The 19956-nt window shown below is 36.3% G+C and overlaps 1 protein-coding gene across 1 annotated transcript in view; it reads right to left on the minus strand.

The window, feature by feature from the left end:
* Nucleotides 1–19910, minus strand: part of OFD1 (oral-facial-digital syndrome 1) — a 33651-nt gene extending 13741 nt beyond the window's left edge. Inside the window, exons 1-15 of the mRNA XM_009586962.1 lie at nt 19814–19910; nt 17025–17225; nt 16098–16166; nt 15986–16013; nt 15105–15212; nt 14236–14372; nt 11913–12086; nt 9823–9929; nt 8802–8921; nt 6266–6339; nt 5475–5566; nt 5143–5332; nt 4290–4420; nt 3815–3926; nt 1771–2382 (exon numbers count right to left, since the gene is read on the minus strand). Of these exons, the coding sequence (XP_009585257.1) occupies nt 1771–2382; nt 3815–3926; nt 4290–4420; nt 5143–5332; nt 5475–5566; nt 6266–6339; nt 8802–8921; nt 9823–9929; nt 11913–12086; nt 14236–14372; nt 15105–15212; nt 15986–16013; nt 16098–16166; nt 17025–17225; nt 19814–19909 (2251 nt within the window). The 5' untranslated portion in view covers nt 19910. The remainder of the gene's footprint in view (nt 1–1770; nt 2383–3814; nt 3927–4289; nt 4421–5142; nt 5333–5474; nt 5567–6265; nt 6340–8801; nt 8922–9822; nt 9930–11912; nt 12087–14235; nt 14373–15104; nt 15213–15985; nt 16014–16097; nt 16167–17024; nt 17226–19813) is intronic.
* Nucleotides 19911–19956: the final 46 nt, after the last annotated feature.

Raw genomic sequence — 19956 nt, forward strand, 5'->3', positions numbered from 1 at the left:
TTGACCAAATAACTTTTACTGTAGTCAGTGCTAATTTGGCTCAAGAGATAGAGGAAAAGCCATTATTAACACTCCCATACCTGAAGTTCTTTCAGGTCATTGTATAGAATTGCACCCTGTTCGTGGTGCACATCACGCTGCTGAAGTCAGGATGCTTCAGACCAAGGTTGCCCATGGATTTTTATCTGTCCCTATGCCCATGCAACACAGATGAACACCCTCTAAGGAAGCTGAGCACTAACCGGGACCCAGCAGTTACGTCGTACTTGTGGTGCTGTATCAGCAGTACCCGTTCGTGGTGGGAACCCTCAACCCACCCACATTGAATCTTTTATAAAACAACCTGTCAAATTTTCACATGCAGAACAAATGGACCAGTACAGCACGTAGTACTTACCGCATGGACCTCCTCGGCATAACACATATTGCTGGGTAGGACACAGGTAGCACACCAGACATCTCAAATGGTAATTTACTACAACCTACTACTATTTAGAAATTATCTAGGACTGAACTTACTGATTTTCTACTAAAAGACAAATAGCTGAGGCCTTTGGCTCACAGTATGCTGTCTGCAAGACTCACCAACCTTGCTCTTTCTCATGAGAAGGTACGAAGTTTGGTCAAGTAATGATGAAGGTGAAAAGTACTTAGTTCTGGCAGCATCTGCCCCGGCCTTTCCTCAATCAATACTTGGGCCCTCCTGACAGGGAAGTTTTATGCCTGCATCTATACATGTTGCCACAGAAGCAATAAATTCCACAACTTACTCATGGTATGAAAAAGTACTTCTTTCTCTTTCCTTTCAATTTTCAGAATTCTGGGGTCTGTGAAGCAGCAGTTAATTGATCCTTTTTCACCTTTTCCACATCACTCATTGCTTTCCAGATTTCCCACAGCCCACCTCAGCCAACTTTTTTCCAAACTAAGCTGCCCTTCTTATATTTAACCTTCCTTCATGCAGAAGCTGATCATTATCTTTTTTTTGTTACTATCTCCTTTTTTCATCCTGTTAAATCCACTCTGAGCGAGGGTGACAAGAATTGCATGACTCAAGAAGCAGATACACTGCTGATTTGAAACAACAATTTTTTTTTGAATTTTCAATTCTGTTCTATTTTGCTTGCTTTTCTGAGCACTGCCCCTTTAAAAAAAACTACTAAGTAATTATTAGACACTGTGAAATTAATAGCAAATTACAATTTTCCAATCATGACCAATTCCCTCCCCCTCACAATTGTTCAGGAATATTTGATAAAGATGTCACAGCAAAAAGAACAAACAAAAGCAAATCTGGACCTTTCAGACTGGAAAAACTCAATTTAAGAGAAGCCAGATGAAGTAGTCTTCTGCTGCACACGTTAACTAGAATAGCTAAGTGAAAAGATAGGAATACAGAGGGAGAGTTACTAAAGCTAGGAAATTACAATTAATGTTGCAAAGTAGTTATACTTAATAGCAACTTTTGAATTAAACTCTGCATATCATGAAGTTACACCTGTAGTGAATTATATGGCGTAGTCTTCTCTTTAAAGCTACCTGAACTAAGTGCAGTATGTTTAGCCTCCCTGAATGTACTTCTTCAGTACTTGTTTCCATGAAGAAGCAATACTCCAAGCAGCTAGCGTATTTTGTCTCTGACTCCTCCTGCCTCTTAGCAAACAACAAATGAGTGAAAGACTATCACTGCTAAACCTTCTCCTTCCCATAGCTCAAGAGGAACACTAAGTAAAACCCCAATACCACACCACATTAACAATTGCGACTTACCATCTGAAATTTTCTTGTTACTGAGATCTCTTTCCAATTTGGAAACAGGAGTAGAAGAAAGGCGTCTTGAAGAAGACACACCTCTGTGTGGTGGTGTTAAGGGATTTTTAAAGACATCAACCTGCCCAGTTCTTTTGATGCATTTTTCACCTCTTGGACTGCTCAGGGGGGAATGCTGGGAGCTGGGATTATCCTCTAGAAGTTCATGCTGGGTAGTCAAGGCGGGTCTACTAATAGCATACTGTAGAAGTAAAGGGGACTGCACCTTTCTCGGTGTTCTGCTTGCAACCGCACCCTGCCTGACTCTGTGTTGGTAGTTCCTGTAGGCTTCTTCCAAATACTCTGCCTCTTTTTCTAGTTCTTTTATTCTAGCTCGGGTTTGCGCCACACACTCCAGGTCAGAATCCGGAGAAGCACTGCGTGGCTGTAACTGCTGACAATAGCCAACTCTTGGCACAGCATTTACCTTCATCACATCGGTCATAACCTGATTCTTCAGGAACGTGCTATCCACGTAAATATCATGAGGTACAATTCTGTCACCAGTAAAGTCAAGGACAGAGCGATCAACAAGTGAAGGCTTTGGATTCCGATACACTTCATTTTCCAGAGCTAAATGATAGCAAGAGAAAGTGAGTGACAGTAAAGAGTGAGAGAGGGAGAGCCATAAGAAAACAGAAACAGTAAAACGCTGCATTTAAATTCCAATTTGATCAAAATTATTTTAACATGGAATTGGCTTAAATTTTGAGAATTTAATGGATTGATTTAAATGTATTTTAATGTAGCTGCATAGCTGCAAGTTATCACTAATTTTTTTTTTTAATATATAATCCTTCCACATAAAACTACCTCAAGTATGCACTCCACAATGTTATTTCTTAAATTATGCTTAAATAAATAAATAAATACTAAAACATCACCACTTTGGACACATTATATCCAATCATGCTGTTAAAGGGTGACGAACACAGAGCAGGCCACAAGTCTTAAGTTTCCTTCTATTTAGATCAAAAAAGAAGTTTGGAGAGAAAAACAACACAGCAACATAGATAATGGTGCTGTTTTTTTAAAAGAAGTAGTTCTCCAAAATTGTCGGTTAAATTGAATGTTTGGGGGTTGTCTGCTTCCTAGCTTGCTCTTGTATGCTTCAGCAAGCCCAAAAGACCAATCTATAGGGCTGTATCTTTCTCAGCAAAATGACAACCTTGTTTTTATTCTACATAAATGGTTCTTCAATGACATCCTTAACTCTCATGCAAAATAAAAGTCCATGCAGTACTTTGTCATTTAATTAAAATATATATTTGCTATTTTGACACTAACAAATTTCCAATTCCAAATGGTACCAATACTTGTACCATATATGAAAATGTACATATTGATCTAGTGAATAAAGTATTGCATATACTGAACTATGGTGCAACACATGCTGTATGTAATGAATAATCATTGCAGACTTAAATCCCAAAACATTTATTTATCATACTTGATATTAGCAATTTGACAGATAGGCATCTTTAGAACTACATTTCTTCAGCAGACTGAGTTGCTTTACACAAGTGCCTCTCTTTCTAATGCCCATACAAGGTGCATAAGCTATTAGCCTTGACAACAACTGTTTAAAAGTTAGATTTAAATTTGTAAGGTACGCAATACAATTTCAAATTGATCATTCTTATTATGAACATTCAAGAATCAAAGTGCATTAAAACACAACTCAACTCCTGGAAAACGGTGATTATGTTATCACCAAACATTAATGTCTTCATACTGAGGAAAAACAGACAATAAAAACATGCAAGTATTCAGGGAGGAATGTTTTCCTTTCCTTCTATATGTTTGTCTTCTGAAAGGAAGGGAAGTTGTAATCAGTCTGCTTTTTAAATTGGGCTTTTAAATAGACTTTGATTTTAAACTTGAAATCTACTCACTGGTGGTATATTAGTTCTAAGCAACTGCAGCTTTTTTACACTTCTGGAAATTCTTACACTGGTCAGGTAAGTGAACTTCATAAAGGACTGCTCTGGTGTAAGATACAAACCTGCCTGTGTTTGTTTCACTTGCAGTTTCAGTTCTTCAACCTGCACATTCAACTTCCTGACAGTAGCTTCAGAGTCCAACAGTTGGGTCTTTAACTGAGCACAACGCTCAACCTACAGGGGATCGAGAGAAAAACAAAAACCAGCATAACTCAAACAAAAAGACGACTCTCAACTGGCTGAATACTTGTTTCTAAATGTTTTTCAGGTCCATACGAACCATATACACATAGTATCCTACTGAAAGTCAGTGCTGACAACTTACTGGCTTGGAAAGATTTACTTTGGCTATGTTGGGGGTTTTTTGTCATTTTTTGGTGTTGTTTTGTTTTCTTTAGAGTTGTTTACATAAAAACAAGAAGAATACAAACAATCCCTGTAACTACACTCTAAACGGCCTACACAGGTACATAGATAAACGTGAACAAGATGACAGGAAAAAGAAAGGATTCAAATTATTTAGAAAGAATAATTTACCTCACTTTGTAGCTGCTTTTCCAAAATCTGCCTATGACTTTCAAATTCATCCAGCGCCAGCTTCCTAGAATGTTCCACTCTTCTCAGCTCCACTTGGCAGGCCAGGTGCTCCGCCGAGGGCTGGGACAGCTCTACCCAGAACGAGAAACACTAGACACTCTGCTGTAGAATGAGTGTGCACTTTTCTACATGATACTCCTTCAAAATGTAAAGCTGATTTGTTTTTAGGAACATAACAAGGCTTTGTTTGAATAAAGTACTTAGAGCTTTTTTTTCTTCCTTTTACAAAGGACCAAAATTTTTGTTGGCATAGTCATTTAAGAACTAGACCCAGACTGTCCTATTCTGGAAGAAAAATACATATCCCTATCTTACGTAACTGAGTGTACGTCTCTACTCTCCCGTAATCTCAAATGCACATTAAAAATACTTGGCATTTTATAACTATAGTCAAGCAAGCACTTAAAAATAATAATGCAATGTTCTTTTACCATTATTAACCATACTAATGCTATGGTTAGAAATATTGCACTGCTTTTTTCAAAGAGTGAAAGGGATATTCTTCATATTATTATAGCTTCCACTTAATTCAGGATTTCTACTATACAGACATATTAAAGAAAATAAACTTGTAATGTCAAGGACTGTTTCATTTTACACAAACACCAGTTGGGGTTTAATGCAAACTACTAGTAAACATAATACAAATAATGTATTTTAATGAAAATTTATTTCTAAACAAAGAGACATTATTTCATTTCTAAACAAATAGAAATTATTTCATTTCTAAGCAAATAGACATTCCCCTACAGGGAAACATAAAGAAGAAAATTACTAAATCATTCACACTGACTGTCTCGAAGATGCTGGTTCTCACTGCGAGTGTCATCCAACTGCTGCCTAAGTAGTTTATTCTGCACTTGGAGCTCCAATTTCTCCTCCTTTAGCAAAGGATAGTCTGATACCTCTTTCAGTTTTTCTGTCAACAACTGATTCTGTTTATTTACCAACAGAACCTGGGCCTTCACTGACTCCAAATCCAGCTGCAGATAGAGAACAATTTAGAAGCTTATGAACTACTGTACTACTTAACAATATTTTTATTTCATATTTTCTTTTTCTTTTAAATGTACTTCAAATGCACTAAGTAGAATACAGCTTCTTTAAATTCATGTTTACAATTACCTCAAGCTCTTTCGTGCGTGATATAGCTTGCTTGAGTTCCTCCTTTTTTGAATTAACAGCAATGGCTTCTTCATGCAAAAGCATAGCTCTCTCTACAGGGAGGATTACAAATGCTGAATTAAAATTAGTAGAGTATTACAGTAAAAAAACTGTATCAGCAAAAAGCAGTTCAAGCTGCTAAGCCCAACATTCAATTTAATTCAAGACATAAAAATAACTGAATGTCATACACACTCCTTCAAAATTAAGTAAATCAAACTGTGTGTATATATATATATATATACACACATGCATACATACACTCCTTTACAATTAATCAAAGTCGTATGCACATGATATAACGTTTCTTTCACATGTCCCTAACTTAAAAGTCTAAATATGTTTGGTCCCAGCTCTCTTCCTCAAGCTCCAATTAAACATCTTGTGCACAATAAATGTAGAAACTGGCAACCATTCAAGGGTATGGTACCAGACTGTACCAGAGTTCAATTAGAGAATGAATGAGCTAGTAGCACTTCAGAAGGAGATGGAAAACTGAAAAAGCAAAACGCTTTGCAGCCTCTGTATAAAGCAGCAGCTCACAGTTCCCACTGCATTCTGAACAGCAAGGAGTTGCTGACCTGTCATGTTACCCTGCTACATGTTTTCAAAATCTATTTTGATGGCTTTTCTGTCACTTATACCACCGTTACTGAACACCGTGACTGTTTAGTAACAATAGTGTTTTGATACCTGTTAGTAAAAGCTCTAGAGATAAACAGCTACTTTATTAATCTCAGAGAGATGGTTACCTTTATTTTTTTTCTCATCTTCAGTAACTTTATTGGTTCTGGCTATATATTCTTCTTTTAATTCAAGCTGATATCTAGAAGTAAAAAGAATTATGTATTCCCAAAGCATGTGTGTGCGCACATCCGCGTGCATTTGTGTAAATTCCAGTCTTTCCCAGACTAAACTATAACCACATATTTATTGACAAAATTAGTCATTGTAGAGCCACTGAAACAGTTGGAAAGGGCCATGCCAATCACATCATTCAACCACCTGCTCAAAAAGCAAGGCTACCGCCAACTCTAGATCAGGTCAGCTGTGGTTCTTAGCCAACTCTTGAAAGCCTCAAAGGATGTATATTCCACCACCTCCCTGGATGACCTGTGCCAATGCCACACTACACTCCCAGTAACTTTTTTTTTCTCCCCTGTCCAAGATGAACCTCCCAAGCCACAATTTACAGCCCCTGCCATATGAACTCAGAGGTCATGTCTGACAGTCCCATAACTATCTTGACAGATACTTTACTAGGCCCTCTCCAGTTTCTTCATGACTTTCTTTAATTGGGGAGCCCAAACCTGGACATGGTATTCCTAGCACAGCCTTCACCAATACCTGAAGGGGATAATAACATCCCTCAGACTGTTGGCCATGCTGCTACTAATGTCGCCCATCATGCTGTTTGCCTTATTTGCCAGAGTCTGCTGCTGGCTCGTAGTCAACCTGGCATTCACTGTAACTCCCACGTCCTCTTCAGAAACGCAGCTACTCGGTCAATTCCTTTTCCCCATTTATGCTACTTCATAGGGATATTCTGCCCCGAGCGCAGAGCTTTGCGGTTCTCCTCATTAAAATTCCTAAGATTTATGCTGACACAATCCCTTAGCTTATCAAAGTCTGTCTGAACTGAAACTCTGCCATTTGTTGTGGAAGCCATTCCACTTAATTACGCCTCATGTTCAAAGTTGTTGAGGATGCCCTGTGTCAACATCCAGATCACGGATGAAGGTGTTGGACAGTATGGGTCCCAGTACTGGCCCCAAGGGTTCTCTGCTCATCATCAGCCACCAGCTGGACACTGAGCACTGCCCAGGTACACCACTATTCACAGCGCAGCAGTCATCCAACTTTACCATTCAATTTTACCAGAATCTCAGGAGCTACAAAAGCTCAGCATTTTGCATGATTGGGACACAGATTATAAATGTTTTCAGATATTGCCATATCCATCCTCCTGCAGTTTTGCAAATGGTCCAGACCACTCAGATCCTTCTCCCAATTATGGCATTTAATGTTTATCGTAGAAATAAAAAAGGATTCATTTTCTAACAAGCATCATTATTTCTATACAATAAATAGTAGCTCTTTGCTACTTTTCATCAAGGATTTGGGACAAAAGGACATGGATTTTATCTTTCTGAGCACTTGCAGCAGGTCTAAAATACTTTGGATGTTGATAAAATAAGCTAAGCAGCAGTTCATCCTTAAAATAATTTGCTTCTCCTCATGAACCAAAAGCACTTTACAAGCATTATTTGTAACTAGCTATTATGGAAAAGGTAAAATAAGATACCAAGGTGGGTCAATTAGTTGCATTTCACTGTTCTCTGAAAAAACCTCAGTTTCAGCTGAGGCATCCTTCTTATCAAAACCTACTCTTTACATCTTTCCTCTGTAATTTAAATAAAGACACACTAACACAGATAATACTTACTGTTCACTGGCCTGCAATAAAAAGTAATGATGCATCAGTCATTTGGTTTAACTGCCTAACTGGAAGACCAGTTCATGCTATCAAATGCACGAGTAATAACATGCCGAGAGCACCTGCCCACGTTGAAGCACCCAGTAACCCTTCAAGTGACCAAAGCACTCCAAGAAAGTACAATAGCAAAGTTAGGGTATAGCCACTGCAACACCTCAAAAGCAGTCACAGATGATGTCTTTCGCTTTCCAAGCATTTCTAAGCACATTCTTTGAAACAACTTTCAAGCAGATGGCAGTCAGTAAGAGAGGGTGATCTATAACAGACAATCCCTCTCCAAAAATGGGGAGGGGTTAAGGTAAGAGCCAATCTATCTGTACAGTGAGCTAGTGTGCCTCTCACCCTTTTCCCAAGAAACCTGTAACATCTTCTTCATTCTAATTTCCCCTCCCATGCCTTTTCTGCATTCATAAAATGGTCAGTTCTTTTAATTGTGGTCAAAGGAAGTCACTAACGCTGCTTCACATCCTCTTGTCTAAACATACAACTGATGTCACATCTCTTTCCCAGATCACAACACAGAATTAAAACTACAACAATAATGTAACCTCTAATCAAAAGAGAATTACTTTCTATAGCAAGCTTTTTCTGAACCTGACAGAACATTTTGTCTCACTAGCAAAGCGCTAAGCAATAATGTAAAGAATTCAAGCTGATTAAAACAAAAACATGAGTGCACATTTTCAAAGTTCTTGCTTTGTTACACTTTTCAAAAGAAATCCTATCAAATTTATTATTCTGTTTTCATAGGAAGTAGCGTGTGTCCTATTAGAGACAAAAGAAACATTTACTTTAAGAGTTCCGTCTTAAGCTTTTGGTCATATGTCTCCTCTATGTTCTTCACAGCAACCTCCCGACGTCGAAGTGCATCATCAATAGCTTTATTTTTCTCTTCCTGAAGTTTCTGAGTGCTGAAATATACATAAAAATACAGACAATGACCAAAAGCCAAAACTTTAGCTTTTGGGTTTTTTTTTTAAATAATATTTAGAGATATCAAAGGGTAATGTGCTTGGTTGGAACACTGTAGCAATTTAAAGTTATGATCAGAATCTGTCATTGTAATTCATTAAGAACAAGGAGATGTGACACAAACCACATTGCCCTATTTAAAATCCAGTACCAATCAATTATGCAGCTATCCCGGGTTAACCCTAGCTCAGTTTCCCACACCAGAAAGCCTTCAGAGGAGATAGTGCTGAGCATGCTACTCCATCAGCACCCTCTGCTGGCTTTTTAAAAAAAATAAACCAACATATTTTTGTTAGTGGGATACTCATTCTGCTATAAAAAGCAGATGTCAAAGTAATGACATTAAGTAGTATTGAGAAACTGGCCAAAAATGGTTTAGTTATTTTTTTATTTAACCAAAGAAAACTGATCTTACTAAGGACAAGTTTAAAAAAAAAAAAACCAAAACCAAAAAACAAAACAGGACTAAAGAAGCAAAATACCGTATACATGCCTTATGAGTGTTAGGATTACATACTGTGTTGTTTGGTTTGTTTGGGTTTGTTTGGTTGGTTTTTTTTAATTTAAGCACTTCAGAGCAAATATCTGGTTCCTTGCCTCCGAAGCAATGCTGCACTGTTTTGGTTGGATGAGGAGCAATACAAAAAACCCAAAACTTCTTTTTGTATGGGGTATCCCTGTTAGCAGAGACAGTATACAATACTGCTTAAAATGCAAAACACAACTTATGGGATATATAATCTATTTCAACATCATAGAAGCAGCAACAACTTGAAACATGCTTTCCAGAAAAAGGACAAAAACATCATTTAGCATTGTATATGCCCTTCAGCAACTTACAGTTCAAATGCCTCAATTCTTTGCTTCAGTTCCGCCTCTCTGGTCCTTATGACTTCAATATCTTTCAGTAGACTTTGTCTCTGAGCGTACACTTCCTTTGCTTCTATCTGAATCACAAAATATTATCTCTAGTTTTACTTCACACTTTATAGAGTACCTACTAACACGTTCAAACTTTCAAGGATCTTCTTCAGTAATTGGTCTTACTCCAATAAATATTATTTATGTAGTCATAATTTGAAATAATATCCCAAAATGTTTTTTTTTAATTCCCCTTCTCCTTTTACTCTGAGTAAGAATGTTTTAGATGGAGTGACTACTGGCTACCTGTAAACATTTTTCTTTTACGAAATGGCACTGATTAAAACTTATGTAAAAGGAAAAATTTTTTTAAAAAAATTACAGAATAAACACATTCAAACATCTGGGTTTTTTTAATAAACAATAGTTCTGTAGGTTCTTCATAAAAACAAAACTGAAAAAACAAATGCCAAAAGCCCTTGATAAAACATGATTTAAAATTGAAACCGAGTCAAGCAGCAGTCTTTCGGTTTTTGCAGTTTAACTTATAGAAATCAAACAAATTGTAAAAGGAATTCTCCAAGTGATGAACATGCTAATACCGAAAGCCACATATCTTCTTATTAATAAAAAATGTTTTTTCTTGTTCTTAAGCACACAAGGCATTATTTCTCTCCAGAGAAATAGTAAGTGCCTAAGAAGAAAAAAATAATTATTTTGCCCCACGGGTGCTCAGATCAAGTTTGCAAGTCATGTGCACTTGATGGTGCTGCTGCTACCGGTGCAACAAATAGAGCAGTTTGTCAAGCCATATTTCCTGGGCATAAAATTATCTTAGTAAAGGGTTAAATGACCTTCTACCTTTAATGCAAATATGCTTCAACTCAGTAGAGCTGCTGGTCTCTGCTAAAAGAGTCCCCAGGTAAACGAAGTATATACTTTTCAGTGAGTGCAGAAGCTGACATGAGCAACCACATATCCATACATAATGCTCAACGGATATGCTGATCCAGTCATCTTTTTTTTTTTTTAATTACTGAATTAATTTCTTGCCCACAGAAGAAAACTGATAGCATAAAACAGATGGTTTTCTTGTATGCTTCTAAGGACATAATCATGAAAGAATTTCATAGAGTAGTGATAAAATGTTTAATTTTCAGAATGGAAGGAGGTCAATAGTAGACACCTGTATGATTGCTTTGTTAACCAACATCATGTGGTCTCAGGGCGGGGGGTGGGGGGAAAACCAACAACAACAAAAAAAAAAATCCACCATATCAGAGCAGAAAGGGGGTTAGCATTTGTGGATGACTAAATTATTTGGATAGGAAGGTCTACTGCAGACAGCAGGGGGGTGGCTAGGCAAACAGGCAACAGAACAGCAAGCAAACTATTCTTCCAAAAACTGAAAGGTAATAGAGATTAGGAGAAGCAATTTAGAACTATATATAAATTATTGTGTGCTGCAGTAACTGTTACTACTCTGGCAAAACACCAAGAGTTAACAGCCCAAAGGAGTAATTCATCAACAAAAAAAGTGTTCAAAGACACAAAGCAAGATGTTGGCTTATAGTAAAGACAGTGGCTCTTAATAATATTCAACGTATAAAGACATACAGAAATGGCATAACCGTACCACATAGACTATATGTTCCATTTAGTTTAGAGTCCTTCTTAGCAATTGAAAGAATTTATACTGTAACTAAAAGCTACATTCTGGAAACAGAAAAATGAAAAGTCGTATCAACTTTCTGTTAAAAAAATGTCAGTGATCTGAATTCAGCAAAGTTATTAAAACAGGTTTAAAAGTACTTATTATATTTAAATCCTTCAATCCTAGCTTGCAGAACAGTTCCTTTTCCAGCCAGCTCTACTTAGATACTTACCAATACTCATTCTTGCAGTTGCTAAACGCGTTCCCCTATTCATGAGAACAAAAGTAAATCCAAAGTTTTCATTAATAAACCAAGTAAGATCTGAAGGTAAATCTCCCAAAGATAAAAGAACAGTTTAATCAACTTGCTGAATCATTTTGTAGTAGATTAAGAAAAAAATATTTGGAACTTTACCTCTTGTTGTTTTTGAAGCCTCTCAATAGCATTCCTTTCACGAGAAATCAAGGCTTCAGACTTTGCTTGATGTGTCCTCTCTAACTCATGACGTAGCTCAGAGATTTCTTTCTGGGTCTGCACTTTCTCCTCCATTTTGATCTTTGCTATTTCAACTTCTTTAAAATGTTCTAGCTTTTACAAAAAGAAGGAAGAGAGGGTTAAGTAGGACCATCTTCAAATTAACAAAGACAATCCCTCCTCAGACAATTCTAAATTTAACTTAGAAATTCCTGTTAGGAAATATATGATAGTTCAATGAAATTAAATTACTGTGATAAAAGCATCTTATTAGCACATAGTATTTGCACTCTCATAGTTTTCATGCATTTATCTGGCATCCCAAAGCAGATCTTATACAAAACTAATAGCTTTAGACAAGAGCAAAACAGAGGCTATGAAGAAAAACATACTGCGGGAGTGACAGTCTGCTTGCAATTAAGGAATGGCCACACTCTTGAATTCCTCTTCTGACACTGTCTCTTTCTTGCCTTTTTCCCACAGAACCACTTTTGACTGGTGATACAAGAAATGGCAGAAGCAGACCCATCCTGAATCACTCAGGAACAACAGAAATTCATCTGGACACAAAAAAGTGCCAAACTTGTAAAAAAAATGCAGAATATGTAACTCCGCATAAAGAGGGTTACAGAAACAGAAGTCCTGACTTACAGACTTCTTAGCACAACTGAAAAAACCAAAGTAAATGCATACAAACAGGAAAGTATGCATCTTGCAAATGCACAGAAGAATCGTAGGCAACATGCCTCCATACAATGTGTGAAGTGCAATATATGCAAAACCAAACAGGGTTATAAAGAATTATAATAAAAATTTGGAAGAAAATGGAAAGCAAGCATACAAGAAAAAAAGTGAGAAAAAATGAGCAAAAGAATAAAAAGAGAATAAATAGACAATAAATAGAAAAATTGTGAGACTGGAGAAATCAAAGAGGTTAAAGAGAGGGGAAAAAGCACAGTAGGAATGTCTGATCAAGGAATTCAGGTCTGTGGGCATAAATTTTGTGAAAAATTAAAGAAATGGTGAGACAGTACAGCATCACTTGTACATACATAAATTGGATTAGAAATGTCTTAGTAATTCACACCACAGTGCTGAGGGATCCATGGAAAGTTAATTGAATTTAGAAGTGATTTTTATCTGGTTAAGATTCCAATCTCCTTTGTTGCAACTGCTTTGCTTAAACTCAAACTTAACAACACAAAAATTAACATCTTTTACATACTAAAAAGACAGTGCCTGTTGGGGAACGAAGACTAAATGAAAAATGAAGGTAAAACACATTGGCAGTTTTAACTCTCCGTCCTTCTACTTGACTACTGAATAAATATGACTAAACTGATTTCCTCAAACAGTTTATATGCAGATGACTGCCTTTAAAAGTGTGTCTAAGAATTCTAACTGATTATCAGATCATCATTTTTATATCCATATAAACTATTGATCTTGACAAAAATTCATGGAAAAAACATATTTAAATGAACTACAGTTAATTTAAATTTTTCTATCCAAATAAACTGTTAATCTTGACAGAAATTTATGGAAAAAAAAAAACATATTTAAATGAACTGCAGTATATTCTCTTTGCTCCATTTTTCAGACATAAGGATTATCGACGGATTAATGCGACAGAAAAAAAAAAAATCCTAATTTTATTCCCAAAATGAAGGAAAAGACCCTAAAAGAGCTGTCTTCAATTATAGGAAGAAAAAAAAACCAAACAATAAATAATTCATAATAGTGTCTGTTATGATTTTAGTGTTTCTGTGTAATGTTTTGAAATAATATGCAAATTCTCATCAGTATTAAAAATTAACTAAACTATCTGTCAAGCTAAACAGCAGCAATTCACGCCTCTCAGTTGCTGTGCATTATATTGAAATTCAAGCTTCAAATCTTAACTGGGAAGGAAAATGAATAGTATGACTAAGCAGAGTAAACATTTCCCCATAAAACAAAATAATCATAGAGCAAATAAAATTTACCAAATTAAGACAATCAAAATAAGAAAAGGTTGTTACAAATAAACATCCGAATAAGAAGCTTAACATTCAGTGCACATTTAACAAAAAAGGGGAATGGAAAATACATACATGCTATGTCATCAAATTAACAATTGATATGGGATTAACTTAGCCTTTTGTGTTTGTTGTAACTCGCTATTAGATCTTTTCTTTCAATTTACCTTAAGTATTAAAAGTTTGTAACGTGCAAAGTCAAAATTAACAAATGTCTCCCTCAAATTCAATGACCAGAGTTATACCTTTTGACACATTTCTGCTTGAAGCTGTTTCTCTATTTCTTTTCTATATTCATGAAGTTTTACTTCTAAAGATTCATATTTCTGATGCTGGGGATAAGAGTCTGCAAACTGTTCATCAATCAGCTGAAGCTTCTCAGCTATAAAAAGAGCAACACATCCATCATAATTCAAGAACAGTCACCACAGTTATCCTACCAAAGTTCCTGTAGGAACCTGTCTCTGTAGGAAGTTCCTTAGTTTACCTAAGTAGCACTGTCATAGAAAGACCTCTGTGGTACAAAAGCAGAGGCAGCACAGAAATGCCATTTATCAACTCTATGCCACACAACATATACGTAGGAGGAGGCACTTAGCTGTTTAGGCACTATTTGTGGTATTATATAGTCATTCATCCTCTTTATCATGGATGGACAAGAATTTTCTTGTGCATGCAACTTTTAAGTTTTTTGTATTACTAATAGCATGCACATTATAACTCAAGAACTCCCAATCTATGCCTAACTTTCACTGAAACACTATCATAGAAAGAAAAGCAAGGCATACATTTACAGTTATGTTTTCCAGAACGCATTTCAGCCCATAACATTTACAGTCTACCTAAGACGTTATAGCTTTTAGCTAAATACCTAAGAAAACATCTGAGTGATTTTAAAAAAAAAAAAAAAAAAAAAAAGTAACAGGACTTTTGCTTTATTTTAAGAAAGGTTAAAAAACCAATGTACTAGTGATAGGTATGACATTTACTTATTATTACTTCAGGCTGCATTTGAGTAAGTGATGAATGAGTAACATTCATGCACTTTATTAATCCATACCATTTACCAACATGAAAATATTTGGGGAGACTTGCTTGCAGAGGTTGCACTTACCAAGAGATTCTCTGTAAGGAGGCACTGAGGTTGTCTGAGTTTCTGTGTCATGAGTTTCCTTACTTAAATGATGCTCTGTAAGTCCGATTAAAATCTGCGTAAGAAAACCTATCAAGATCCAATATGTTAGTTAGTTATGATTTCATACCAAAACTGAATTTTTGAGCCTGTAATTAATGAACTCATTTCCACTGTACAAGAAAACCTATTTGATTTACAGAAAGAACCAAGTATTTAAGTAAAAATCAATACTATTAAACTATTAAGATTTTTATTATAAGCATATTCCAGTCATTTCATCTCATTCTGCAAAAGCTGTCCTTTTGCAACTTTTCCTTTCATCCATTCCTCTCTGCCTCTTTGACTTCCAAGGTCATTTGAGAGAGCAGATTATTACTACTTTAATTATGAGGTCATTAGGCAATAGGGGTTTCTGAAGATCAAGCTACTTCAGGCTTGAATTATTTCTTATATAAAACAATGGAAAGTCAATTAAATCTTAACTAGTTTTTGAAGTACATTATGCAAGCTAATACAGTCTGTTATAAACACAAGCCAAAATCTGAGCTTGCCAAAGTTAGCATGAAAAGCTTCCAAATAGCGTTATATTTAATACCTGATTACAGATTTTTTTCACATTTCTAATGTACATTTATTCTGTAGGTGAACGTTAATACTTAATCCACACCACAAATAGGAGTTGGATAATCCTGAAATATAATATACATCATCCTGATGTACTGCAAGTTTCGAAATCTCACTGAATCCATACTATTCCATACCAACACACACTCAAGAAATTTGAATTTCTATTGCTCGCATCTTAATAAAAATGAAGCTGACAATTATCCTTGCCTGCATCATGTACAAACATCTTGTACCTTTATTTTCCTTCCGAGTTCCCGAAGTCTGTAAGAAATAAAAGATCTTTTAGCCAGTCAATTTCATCACAACTGTAATTTAAGCTTATTTTCAAAATCAAAATAACTTTACCAGTGATTTGTAAAGACAGGATTTTGGATTGATCCTCATTAATTGAAGAAGATCTTGCATAGTCCACAGCTTTGGGGGAAAAAAAAAAAGGTAAGTTAGAAAAGGTTAACTACTTTAAAAACATTTCAAATATGTAATAGGCACTATTTTACGATTGTAGAATGTTTTCCATTTGAGAAAGATCTGTTTATTGCCCTGTAAAACCATTTTCAGAGGCCTGCTGTTCCAGTACTACATTTACTTATCTCCATTACCTAAGACATATGGCAGCCAGTGTGTAGTTTTACGACCAACTGAAGCTGCGAAAAGAGGTAAATTTTGTTTCCTCCCCACCCTGGATATATGCTCTTGCTACTTTCCTTGCCTCTTTTCTTGATTTATCATACAAATCAGATGAGCTCATTAACCCAAATGACAACTAACTACTCACCAAGTCAAAAAATCAATTTTCAGTCAGAAACAACTTCACCCTATCACATACTCATAGAGGAGAAACAAAGAGAGGGCAAGGACTGCCCTTTTCAGCTACAGCTTGTAGTCAGAACAGCTTAAACTGACCATGAACCACACTTTCAGGGAACTGAATGGCCAAACAAGAGGCTAGCTTTAATCAGGATCAGTTCCCCAAGTGGTCTGCCACACAGCCTCACAAATGGTCATGCCAGACTGCAGCTATGGGTGAGGCAAGTACGAGGTTAAGAGGCTTGTGCTATGTCTTCCCAGAACATCATTAGCTTATTGCCAGTTTAAAGTATTCATGAAAATGGCCTTGAATATTAGAAGTCTTTTACAGAGATCATCAGAAGCTGTACTTGCACTTGTATTTCACTGTCACAAAAGGGGATTTTTTCAATTCTCCTGCAATATAACAGCCCCCAGAAAGCAAAGCTCCTAGAAGTCTTAGAAGAGGTAAATTACTGAACTTACCTTCTTCTTCTCTAATCCACTTTCTGGAAAGAAAACAGAAAGTGAATACTCATAGCCACATCTCTGTAGATGATCTGCCACCAAACTGTTGGAAGCTGTGATCAGAAGTGAACTGTCATCATTTGGAACAGCCTGTGGCTGAAGTTCTCCACTTAAAATTGGGTGCATTAGCTCATGGATTAGCTGGTTTCGGAGCTGTGTCTGATACAGAAAAGACATTATATTCTCAGTTTGCATGTTATTCAGTTTTTATTTTTCAAAATTCATGGCGAGTCTCATTTTACTTGTACATGTTATTTTACAACCTACATAACAAAAATGGGCAGACTAACTTTGGCAAAATTTAGAAGAGTGCTTGGGACACCATGCCTTTTTTCAAAACACTCTAATGGTGGCTACAGTGATCTTTGACTTTCCCTCAAGATGTGTCAAATGTAGGACTGAAAAGAAGTATTGTTCTCAGTCAAGAACTCACATAACTTCACTGTAGTACCCCCAGCTTCATTTTTAGATCACTGCTTTCCAGTTCTCCTTCTCTCTGGCTTAAATAAAGCCTACCTGATGTGGCCTCAATTTCAGGTATACTTGGAAAACTTACTAGTCCTCTTCTGAGTATCATATCAAGAAGCTGCCAATGCAATCACAAAAGCAGATGGGAAAATAAGCAGGAAATTCAATGTCTTTAATATACATTATTTTGTAGAGAAGCAAAAGGATAGTAATCAAAAAAGCCTACAGGCACTAATAATAATTAAATTGCATTTTTTATTATTTATCTGCATTCTATGAGTTACAGTAGAGAAAAAAGTAACCTAAAATCAGAAAGTCTCCCTCCTGTAAAAGGAAGAAATAATAATTTTCATTATATAATTATACAAATTGTTTATGGCGTACTAAAAGATCAAGACAGAAAAAGTGTTTTAAGCTTTCAACACCAGGCACGCAACAGTGACAAAGTTGATTAAAGAAATAGCATGTTACCAAAAATGGGAGGAAATACTAAATGCTTACCAAAACTTAACAAAGCTAGATCATCAGACTAGCCTGATATTTGAGCACGGCTTTCTACAGAAATTATACAATAGAGAGAAATGAAGACAACTGAAAAAACTGTTTTCCTTAGTAATTTCTGAACTTTTCCAGTTCCAACCAACTTTGACAGAGATGAGGTTGTCTAAAAAACAACTGAGACCAGCAATCTCTTATATGTCTCATGACAAAGCGCAGGTAGAAAACACAGGGCTAAATCCCTGTCCCTACTATGGGAAAGCAAGGCAGAAATCAGTTGCTATATGTTGGCTATACAGCATACCTGTAGCTCCAGATCCACCCTGCCTCTTACCAGCAGAGGCAGTCAGATAAGACCAGAGAAAGTTGAGAGTACTCTCATTAGAAGATTCCTGTTTGCAGGAATCCATTAAAAACCCAACTGTATTAATTCTTCAGCTCAGAAAAGCTAGAAAATCTTTAATACTATGTATAATCCTCTAGACCAGGAAAAGAGAAGCAGGAAAACGGACTTAAATAGCATGCCACCTGATAGACTATTAAGTCAAACAAGACAACAAATGGTTCAAGCACTGCAAGCTTGGCATGGAAATCACCAAGAGAGAAACAAGTTGTCCTGAACAGGGAATTCTTGGCCGTAAGGTTATCAGTGGTATTCTTAAAATATAGATCTTGATTTTTTTTTTTTTTTAAACTGTAATGAATTTGACATAAAAAGCAGGAGCTAAAAAAATCTGCTGGTGACATAAAGATGTGTACAGAAGTATAGAAAGATTAAGATGTCATAAAAAATGAAATCAGATGATGTTTAAAGACTAGCAAAACTGAAACTGCATGAAATACAACATTTCAGCATTTAAGGCCTGATACAAATTTCTGCTGTAACACAAGGGATTTAGCGTTTGGAAAAAGCAAGATGTGGATGTGTCAATCAAACAATGACTAGCACCACAAATGTAACATGCCCCAAAAAGAGATATATGCAGCCTTCCACAGACTTTCCCCACAAAAACAGGGAAGAATTAATACCATTCGAAACTTTGTCTGGAAAGCTCACAACAATTATGATCTACTTTCTTTAAAAAAGGGGGAAAGACTTCAAAGTGATGCAGAGGACTACAAGGATAACCAGCAATGAGACTACTGCACTTGACCTGCTTAGCATTGCAGAAGAGAATGCTGAAGAAAAGGTATGACTGCTGCCTATAAATTCATCACGAGAAGCAAGAGCTACTTAAACTGAAGGGTACTTTCACCACAAGAAAAAAGGCCACAGCAACTATAAGTAAACCCAGGTTACAAATCAGAACAAAGTTCCACTTTTGAACACAACCATATTCTAAGACATTCTCCCCAATGAGCAGGCAAGGAGAAAACAGCTCAAATAGTTTTAAAACAGAATTGGAATATTTCAGGAGAATTCACATAGCGTGTTTACTTATAATAGGTAACAAATTGACTCTGAGACCAAAGAGGTCCTTTCCAAACCTGTCTTCTCATTTATTCCTCTCTTCCCTGCTTGACTTTTTTCTCAAGCATGGAAATTTTCAAAGATCCAATACAGGCCTTCAACCTTTCTGAGACTAATCCACAACGAAAAGCATTTCTGTTTAGGAAGAACCTCGTTTCTGGCAAATAAAAGCTGAATACAAATTAGGCTGGGGCAAAAATAATACTTCTGGGGAGAGTGGGAAACACGTTTATTCGGCACAACTTCCACTGCTTTCAATGTTAAGTAGTACAGCGAATCACAGGTAGCACCTGCTGAAAATAAAACACACCTTAAGTGTGTCCAGTACACCTCGGTTCTTAAAAGTCTGATACAGCCTTTTCCGGAGTTCATCTTGGGACAGCGTCTCCCTTTCAACCGAAGCCATCCTGCCCTACAATACCAGAAAAAGAAAAAAGAAGAAGAAAAAAAAAA

The sequence above is a fragment of the Fulmarus glacialis genome, unplaced genomic scaffold (assembly GCF_000690835.1).
Source record: "Fulmarus glacialis isolate BGI_N327 unplaced genomic scaffold, ASM69083v1 scaffold11951, whole genome shotgun sequence".
Taxonomy (NCBI): Eukaryota; Metazoa; Chordata; class Aves; order Procellariiformes; family Procellariidae; genus Fulmarus; species Fulmarus glacialis.